This window comes from Megalobrama amblycephala, linkage group LG1 (genome assembly GCF_018812025.1).
Source record: "Megalobrama amblycephala isolate DHTTF-2021 linkage group LG1, ASM1881202v1, whole genome shotgun sequence".
NCBI classification, from domain to species: Eukaryota; Metazoa; Chordata; class Actinopteri; order Cypriniformes; family Xenocyprididae; genus Megalobrama; species Megalobrama amblycephala.
In genome coordinates, this window is record NC_063044.1 from 50,855,867 (window position 1) to 50,865,006 (window position 9,140).

General features: G+C 44.1%; 1 protein-coding gene across 1 annotated transcript; it reads left to right on the forward strand.

Annotated features, from left to right (window-relative positions):
- The first annotated feature begins 6,100 nt into the window (after positions 1-6,100).
- Positions 6,101-8,284, forward strand: LOC125250131. The gene is made up of 2 exons (XM_048162528.1): positions 6,101-6,436; positions 6,813-8,284. The coding sequence occupies exons 1-2, from the start codon at positions 6,101-6,103 to the stop codon at positions 8,154-8,156; spliced, it is 1,680 nt and encodes a 559-aa protein (XP_048018485.1). The 3' UTR covers positions 8,157-8,284.
- Positions 8,285-9,140: the final 856 nt, after the last annotated feature.

The window sequence follows — 9,140 nt, forward strand, 5'->3', positions numbered from 1 at the left end:
CTTTCTGTGCAGCACAGACTGAAGACAGCCCCATACAGCCGAGGATTTCCTTCTTCAGCTTCAGCTCTTCAGCTATGTGTGTCTGGCTTGCCACCAGCCTCTCTGACAACTGCTGCTGTCAAACTGATACCTCTGCAAGGTGTTGGATAATGTCTCCCACGCTGGGGGAAGGAGCTGCCTCTGTGGGGGCTTCGTGACGCAGTTATCCGGAGTGCATTATCCACCAGTGTAGTGGGTTCCTGAAGGGAAAAAGGAGAACGGACATGAGGAAGTGAGTTCAAACTGGAGGGTGTATTTATTTACAAGTGAGCAAGTGCAAGGAAAGTAGACCAGTGGATGTTTGGCGATAATCCTCAGGTCCATATAAACAAGATGTGCAAAACACACTTTTATGTAAATATAAACATTGTAATGTGATACTGATGATTTAAGTGTGTTGAAAGTCGTTCATTTTACTATACTGGAGTGGGCCCTTGGAGAACTGGCACTTGCTCTTGGAGAATAGGATCTGGCTCGATGAGAATTAGAGCAGGCTCATGGAAGGCTGGAGCGGGCTCGTGGATAGTATGTCATTAGTTAAGCATGCCTGAGAATTAGGTTAGCATGGGTGCCTCGCAATTAGCGTGATAGCCACGGTCAGTATGTTGATGTTATTTGAGTGTATAAAAGTTCATGATGTTTCATATTTATGAGTTATCTTAAACTTGCACATTTAGTTAATTTAACCCCCTTGTGCCTGAGTAATGCATTACATTTATCTTAATTAATATTTTATGTGTCTTTATCATATGAAATACATCAGATATAAGGGATCGAACCGCATTTAGAAATGAGCATGTGGTTAATATCCCAGCTATATTGTTGTATCGCCAATTTAGTTATTTTATTTAATTGTTAAGAGTAAATAGTAATTAAAATGTTATATATGTTTGGTGAGGACTCACAGCTGAGGACTCTCTCCGGGCTTTCAGGCAGGACGGCCGCCTGTTGGAGAAGTATGTGGAGGAATTCGCTGAGCTGTCTTGCAAGGTGACCAGATGCCATTCTTAACTCCTGTTTTCTGGGAGGTCTGGACGAGGATATGATTCGCTATATTGAACCTGAATGCCTCTTTTCCCTATTTGAGTCAATCTGATTCTCTTCCTAAATGGTTCCGAGTTCGAAATTGAAGAGGTTCAAGTGAAGTCGTACTCTCTTCCTGGTCCTCTCAGAAATACAGGCGGCCTCAGTTCCAGCCGCCGATTCCCTCCACCTACCGCTCCAGTGAGCATTCCCCGGTGGTCCTATCTGACCCCAAACCCAAGCCGTCTAGAAAGAGCCACCGCGAGGCCCAGACGGCCCAAGAAGATGGCCGCTGCCTCCCCAGAGCATCTAGTGGAGCATGCCTCCAAACCTGATCCCTCACCCAATGTGGACGTATGGCTAATAGACTTTTGGGCGGAACCAGCGGTTCCAATCTTCCACGAGCCCGCTTCAGCCTTCCACGAGTCTGCTCTAATTCTCCTCAAGTTGACTCCTAATCTCCACGAGCAAGCGCCAGCTCTCCAAGGGCCTGCTCCAGCCTTCCACGAGCCCGCTCTAATTCTCCTTGAGCCAGATCCTATTCTCCACGAGCAAGTGCCAGTTCTCCAATGGCCCACTCCAGTCTTCCACGAGGCCGTTCCAGTCTTCCATGAGCCCACTCCAGCCTTCCACGAGCCCACTCTAATTCTCCTCGAGCCAGATCCTATTCTCCACGAGCAAGTGCCAGTTCTCCAATGGCCCACTCCAGTCTTCCAAGAGGCCGTTCCAGTCTTCCATGAGCCCGCTCCAGCCTTCCATGAGCCCGCTCTAATTCTCCTCGAACCAGATCCTATTCTCCACGAGCAAGTGCCAGTTCTCCAATGGCCCACTCCAGTCTTCCACGAGGCCATTCCAGTCTTCCATGAGCCCGCTCCAGCCTTCCATGAGCCTGCTCTAATTCTCATCAAGCCAGATCCTATTCTCCACGAGCAAGTGCCAGTTCTCCAAGGGCCCACTCCAGTCTTCCACGAGGCCGTTCCAGTCTTCCATGAGCCCGCTCCAGCCTTCCATGAGCCCGCTCTAGCCTTCCATGAGCCCGCTCTAATTCTCCTCGAGCCAGATCCTATTCTCCACGAGCAAGTGCCAGTTCTCCAATGGCCCACTCCAGTCTTCCACGAGGCCATTCCAGTCTTCCATGAGCCCGCTCCAGCCTTCCATGAGCCTGCTCTAATTCTCATCAAGCCAGATCCTATTCTCCACGAGCAAGTGCCAGTTCTCCAAGGGCCCACTTCAGTCTTCCACGAGGCCGTTCCAGTCTTCCATGAGCCCGCTCCAGCCTTCCATGAGCCCGCTCTAGCCTTCCATGAGCCCGCTCTAATTCTCCTCGAGCCAGATCCTATTCTCCACGAGCAAGTGCCAGTTCTCCAATGGCCCACTCCAGTCTTCCATGAGGCCATTCCAGTCTTCCATGAGCCCGCTCCAGCCTTCCATGAGCCTGCTCTAATTCTCATCAAGCCAGATCCTATTCTCCACGAGCAAGTGCCAGTTCTCCAATGGCCCACTCCAGTCTTCCACGAGGCCGTTCCAGTCTTCCATGAGCCCGCTCCAGCCTTCCATGAGCCCGCTCTAATTCTCCTCGAGCCTGATCCTATTCTCCACGAGCAAGTGCCAGTTCTCCAAGGGCCCGCTCCAGTCTTCCACGAGGCCGCTCCAGTCTTCCACGAGCCCGCTCCAGCCTTCCATGAGCCTGCTCTAATTCTCATCAAGCCAGATCCTATTCTCCACGAGCAATTGCCAGTTCTCCAATGGCCCACTCCAGTCTTCCACGAGGCCGTTACAGTCTTCCACGAGCCCGCTCCAGCCTTCCACAAGCCCGCTCTAATTCTCCTCGAGCCAGATCCTATTCTCCACGAGCAAGTGCCAGTTCTCCAAGGGCCTGCTCCAGTCTTCCACGAGGCCGCTCCAGTCTTCCACGAGCCCGCTCCAGCCTTCCATGAGCCTGCTCTAATTCTCATCAAGCCAGATCCTATTCTCCACGAGCAAGTGCCAGTTCTCCAATGGCCCACTCCAGTCTTCCACGAGGCCGTTACAGTCTTCCACAAGCCCGCTCCAGCCTTCCACAAGCCCGCTCTAATTCTCCTCGAGCCAGATCCTATTCTCCACAAGCAAGTGCCAGTTCTCCAAGGGCCTGCTCCAGTATTCCACGAGGCCGCTCCAGTCTTCCACGAGCCCGCTCCAGCCTTCCATGAGCCTGCTCTAATTCTCATCAAGCCAGATCCTATTCTCCACGAGCAAGTGCCAGTTCTCCAAGGGCCCACTCCAGTCTTCCACGAGGCCGCTCCAGCCTTCCATGAGCCTGCTCTAATTCTCATCAAGCCAGATCCTATTCTCCACGAGCAAGTGCCAGTTCTCCAATGGCCCACTCCAGTCTTCCACGAGGCCGTTACAGTCTTCCACGAGCCCGCTCCAGCCTTCCACAAGCCCGCTCTAATTCTCCTCGAGCCAGATCCTATTCTCCACAAGCAAGTGCCAGTTCTCCAAGGGCCTGCTCCAGTCTTCCACGAGGCCGCTCCAGTCTTCCACGAGCCCGCTCCAGCCTTCCATGAGCCTGCTCTAATTCTCATCAAGCCAGATCCTATTCTCCACGAGCAAGTGCCAGTTCTCCAAGGGCCCACTCCAGTCTTCCACGAGGCCGTTCCAGTCCTCCACAAGCCCGCTCTAATTCTTCTCGAGCCAGATCTTATTCTCCACGAGCAAGTGGCAGTTCTCCAAGGGCCCACTCCACTCTTCCACGAGGCCTCGTGGAACTCATGGGCGGGGTTTTGGTGTCGCCATGGCCTGCTGAGGCTCCATCAGTAAAAAGGGAAAAACACTTGAAAGATATTGATATATTGAATTTGATACATGCATAGGTTTGTATCATGTAGTGTGCTATGCCATATAATGTACTTCATGTAATAAGATTTCACTCCGTACAAAACTTCAAAAAGCAGTTCTTCTCTGCTGTGAAATAGTGGTGTATGTTACAATTTTTGCATATCACTTTGGGTGTTCCTGCACACCCAGGAACCTTGCATCTTCCCTTCTTATAACACATTATGGCCAATGTGAGGTATTGTCCAAAACATCCTCAAAAAGTACCCCTTATCGCACAATGTTGTCCTGAGGTAATGAAAAGAGAAACTGAATTTCTTAGCATGCAAAATAAAAAAAATAAAAAAACTCATAAAACCTGACAAAAGGCTTCTCTACATCTTCGTACACACACACACAGATATTTGTTATGTACAGTTCATGTAATTTTAAATAAGATTATTAAAGCAAATAATATTGCCTTCTTTTCACACCATGTGCTCCTGTGACCATGTGTCAGAACAGGACATCCCACCTTTAAATGGTGCTTGATATTGACTCCAATACCTTACTGAACTGTTCTTTGGTACTTTCTCGACCTTTCTAATTGGTTGTAACCATTTAAAGAAAAAATTATTAAACATAGGGCTTAAGAAAACTTTCCGTTGCCTGAGGGCAATACTGTGCTGTAGATGGTTAAATCCCTAACACCTGTACTGGCATTCACAGAGAATCCATTCGCTTGTGACATACAGGCTACGGTGAACGTGATTTTTACCAAGTACGACATGTTCCTGGATCAACATCTTTGTTGATCCTGGAACAACATTCCAATCAACCACTCAGATTTGAGGGAAAAGTTAACAGTTTATGTCAAGTTTAGGCTTACAACCAAGGTTATGTGCTTCTTCGTCAGTGTTATTCACCTATCATTTCCCTCTGATTTTAGGGATAAATTATGGGTAGGGATAGGTTTAGGGGTAGGAATAGGGTTATGACTAAATTTTCAGATAAGAATGTTGGGTAACACTTTAGAATAATGGTCCACCATTAATAAGTAACTATAAAGAATTACTAATTAATTATTAATCACAGCATTAAAGTGTCTGAGATGTGAGCAATTGTCTTTTTTTTACTCTGAATACAGTCATAAAATGGATCATTAATTACTCAAGTGTTACCTAGTCACTATGCAGGAACTACTAGTGATCAGGACCAGTGAAAAACATCTTTTTCACTTTAAAATAATGGTCCTGATCACTAGTAGTTCCTGCATAGTGACTAGGTAACACTTGAGTAATTAATGATGCATTTTATGACTATATTCAGAGTAAAAATGATGACTGATTATGTTTCAGACACACGATAATGTTCTTTACAATTTGTCCGTTAGTAGTTATTAATGATGGTAATCTCATTAGGTAATTATTGATTAGCTAATAAGGAACTATCTTCTAAATTTGATATAACTTACTGATTAGTTAAGCTTGTTTCTATATTAGTTAATAGTAGTAGCTGAAGTGTTAATGTAGTACTACTCATTAGTCCTGCATTACTTCCTGCATAATTACTTATTAATGATGGACCATTATTTTAAAGTGTTACCGAATGTTGTTCTAGGATCAACAAAATATGTTGATCCAGGAACATGTCTTACTTGGCAAAATCACGGTGACCTACAGGCTGCTTATGTTGCAATCACGTCACGACACTTCAATGTGGAAAGGACAGCATTTGAGGAGCTGCAGCACAACAACATCCTTAAAGAAATACATAAAAATAAGAGCACTGACACATTCTGGACCAGGTGTGTTCTGAAAGACATGTATCCTGCATTAATCCAATGTGCTGAAAAAATCTTGACCTTCTGCAGTGGGAATAATAAAGTCAAAGCAATGTTAGAGCTGTCTTAGAGCAGCTGCCAGTGATCAACAGCCAAACATTACTGGTGAAAAGAACGCAGACTCAGATTTTCCACTAGGACTAAAAACTGTAAATATTGTCTTAAATAAAGTCTTATGATGTAAGTTCTAATTTGTGGCCCTTCACATGTTATGTGGTTTAAATGTGGCCTCTGAACTTCCTTCCGCTAAAATGACCCTTATAAGCATGGTGAAGCTTCATCATATTCCTCAATTCTCATTTGTTAATTTCAGTCACACCTCCACATCATCATTGATTCTGACTGTGTATTTAAGGCAGCTGTGCTTCTGGTGTCTCTCAAACACAAGACCAGCTTCACACCATGTTTGTTCTGGGTCTGCTCACCTGTATTGTGCTGAGAGCATTCAGTGCTCAGGCAGAAGTGGCCAAGACCTTTGATGAGTGTAGTGTGTTTTTCCACAATGCCATAGAACCAGAAGGATTGGATCAGAATGCCAAGAAAATCTGTCAGAGGTTGGAGGACGAAAATAAAATTTCTTCTAAATTTTTTTACCCCACTTCACACAGCTCCTTCTTCGGTTCCTACGCTACACTGTACTCGGTTCCTCACAAGATTCCCCTCTACAGCGCCTACACACTGGATCCTTCATGCTCAGACACTACTGGAAGGCCAAACAAGTGGTACTTAGAGCCAAAGGTAACTATGTGCTTCATTTCTAACAAAAGACTTTCATTAGCAGTTCAAGTCACGTTTATTTCTATAGCACTTTATACAATACAGATTGTTTCAAAGCAGCTTCAGTCAATGTCAGAAAAAATTAAGCTCTGCATTTCATAAGAAACAACACAGTTGTGTTTAGTTAATTCAATTATTGGTCCTCAATCTGTTTTGTCATTGCAAATAAAACACATTAGATTGATGGTACTTTATGAAAGTAAAACTGTCCACTGTGAGACAAATCAGAGAGAAAGAACAAAACTTTTTTTTCGTATGAAGATTAGAAAAACATGAAAGTTTTTTTTCACAAGCAATAAAACATCAAACTAACCATCATAACATAATTCTTCTGCAGATTTCTGAACCCAACTCCACAATTGATTATATGGTCCCTGAGAATCAAAAGAATCAAGATACTTATAAAGGAAATCAAGCCATTAGCAGCGACTACAGAGACGCTGGATATGATCGAGGACAACTGAACCCCAACAGCTTGCAATGTGATGAAGGCCGCACAGCAACATTTACACTGACCAATTCAGCACCTTTGGATGTGCGTTTCAACCGTATCCAGTGGAAGAACTGGGAGAGCACTTTGAAGAGTTTTTTGACAAAGAAGCTCAACAGTGATTTTGCAGTAGCCTACATTGTCACGGGTACAGTACCTGATGCAAATAAACGGATACCACAGAGGGAAAAACCTGAGGACTCTAACAGGGTGACGGTGCCCTCTCACATCTGGACGGCTGTCTGTTATGAACACCATGATGATGACGAGTCTTTTTCCTTCGGCTATATAGGAGAAAACCTGCCGGGAGGTAATGTAGAACTGATGAGTGTCTCACAGATGAACATTCGGCTCAATCAACTCTATAAGCTCTCAAATATTAAGATCTTTGTGGATGATTGTTTTGAAGACAATAATAAATTAAACAAGGTTAAGAAAGCATTTCAGAAATTAATCGGTCTCCCAGTGACCCCAGATGTGCAGAACACGTATGATGCGCTCCAAACAGTCAGCACTAATGGAGAGGATGTCGAGGTGACTGACATGAGTGTAAAATTAACCTTCAACAGTTTGAGCTCTTATTCCACTATGTCAGAAGAGCTACAGGTTTCTACTGAAAGAGCTTGTCTTATAACTAATTACGGAAAAGAATCTATTGAATGCCAGTTAGTCCCAAAGAAGCGCAAGATTGCAGCTGATGGCTTGCCCTGCTCAAGCAGCACCAAGCGCTGCTGCTCTACTCCCTGTCTGTACAAGGACAATCTCCAGGGCTACAGGTGTTCCTCAGGCCAGGAACTGATAGCGTGTTCACCCCTGTACTCACTCATCACGTATAAAGGAGAGCGATGCAAGGATGATCACCCCTGCGGCAAATACGGTGAGGACTACTACTGGTGTAACAAAATCTCTGGCAGCTGGGATTACTGCAGTCCTCCACTGTGGAGAAGTAAGGCTAAAAATAGGCAGTACTGCCGCAGAGACAACGCCTGTGCCAAATATGGTGAAAGTTCTAGGTGGTGCTACACAGATGATGGCACAAAACACAAGTGCTGTACTTCTGATGACTGCAAATCCACTCTGAGTGGCAAAACCTGCAAGGCTAATCACCCCTGTGGCAAACATGGTGAAAAATACCTGTGGTGCCACACTACTGACTACAGCTGGGATTATTGCTGCACAAGCTGTGGTTAGTTGGTTTAAATGACCATAATTACTAAAGCAGCACTTAACAAAGTTCATTGTGATTGTACTTGGAGTGCTTACTAACTGATAGACTCTATCTAACATAAAAATAAGACTCTCTGTGCTTCTATAAATATTAAAAAAAAAAAAAAATGAAAATACATTTTCCTAAAGATTTTTATGCAAAAAACTAACAAGCTTAAAAACTATAAATCTTTTATACATTTGCAAATTCTTACACAACTACTTTGTTTCAGTAAAAAAAAAAAAAAACAACAACAACAAAAAAATAACTGATATATATGAGTGTGAACAGAAAGCTTACAGAGCAATGATGTGATTTTCATGAAGCAAAATTAAATCTGTGTCCATCTCCATCCACTCACACTCAACAGAACACAGTCCAGCTAAAGCTTCACATTTCAAGTCAAGTCACAATTATTTGGATAGTGCTTTTCATCTTGAAATAAATTCACAAATAATTATGGCTTGACTCATTGTGCTAAAGCAGCTTCACAGAAAGAACTTTAGTGTTTATAATGTCTTTAAAGTTCCTCTGCTGTCTACTGGCGCTGCTGCAGTATGTTTTCTGTTTGGCAAAACAATGAGACTCTAACTTGTAAAGTCTTTATTAAATCACAATGTCTTCTGTCACCTTACATGTCACTTACTCAGACAAAACACCAATAAACATGTGTTGCATAACTCTTGTGAGAGTCTTTCTTCAAACACTCAAGCAGTATTTTCCTCAGATAGCTCAATACTCTATCCTGTAAGCAAACATCACAATGTGTTACAGTCTCTGTTGTGTCCTATTAAACACTGTATAACTGAATAGCCAGTCAGGGTGCCCATGCTGACCCCTGTCCACCGCTGAAAGAGCCAACAGTGAGCATCAGAACTGGTTTCAACTTCAACAAAATCACTATTACCTCTCAAGCATAAATCCTTTCACATTTATTTGTATAGCGCTTTCACAATACATATTGTTTC

Bases quoted from the DNA above. Each gene is read 5' to 3' on its own strand.
- LOC125250131 (XM_048162528.1), top strand. From the start codon at position 6,101: ATGTTTGTTCTGGGTCTGCTCACCTGTATTGTGCTGAGAGCATTCAGT. The intron at 6,437-6,812 runs GTAACTATGTGC...ATTCTTCTGCAG, and splicing joins AGTGGTACTTAGAGCCAAAG to ATTTCTGAACCCAACTCCAC.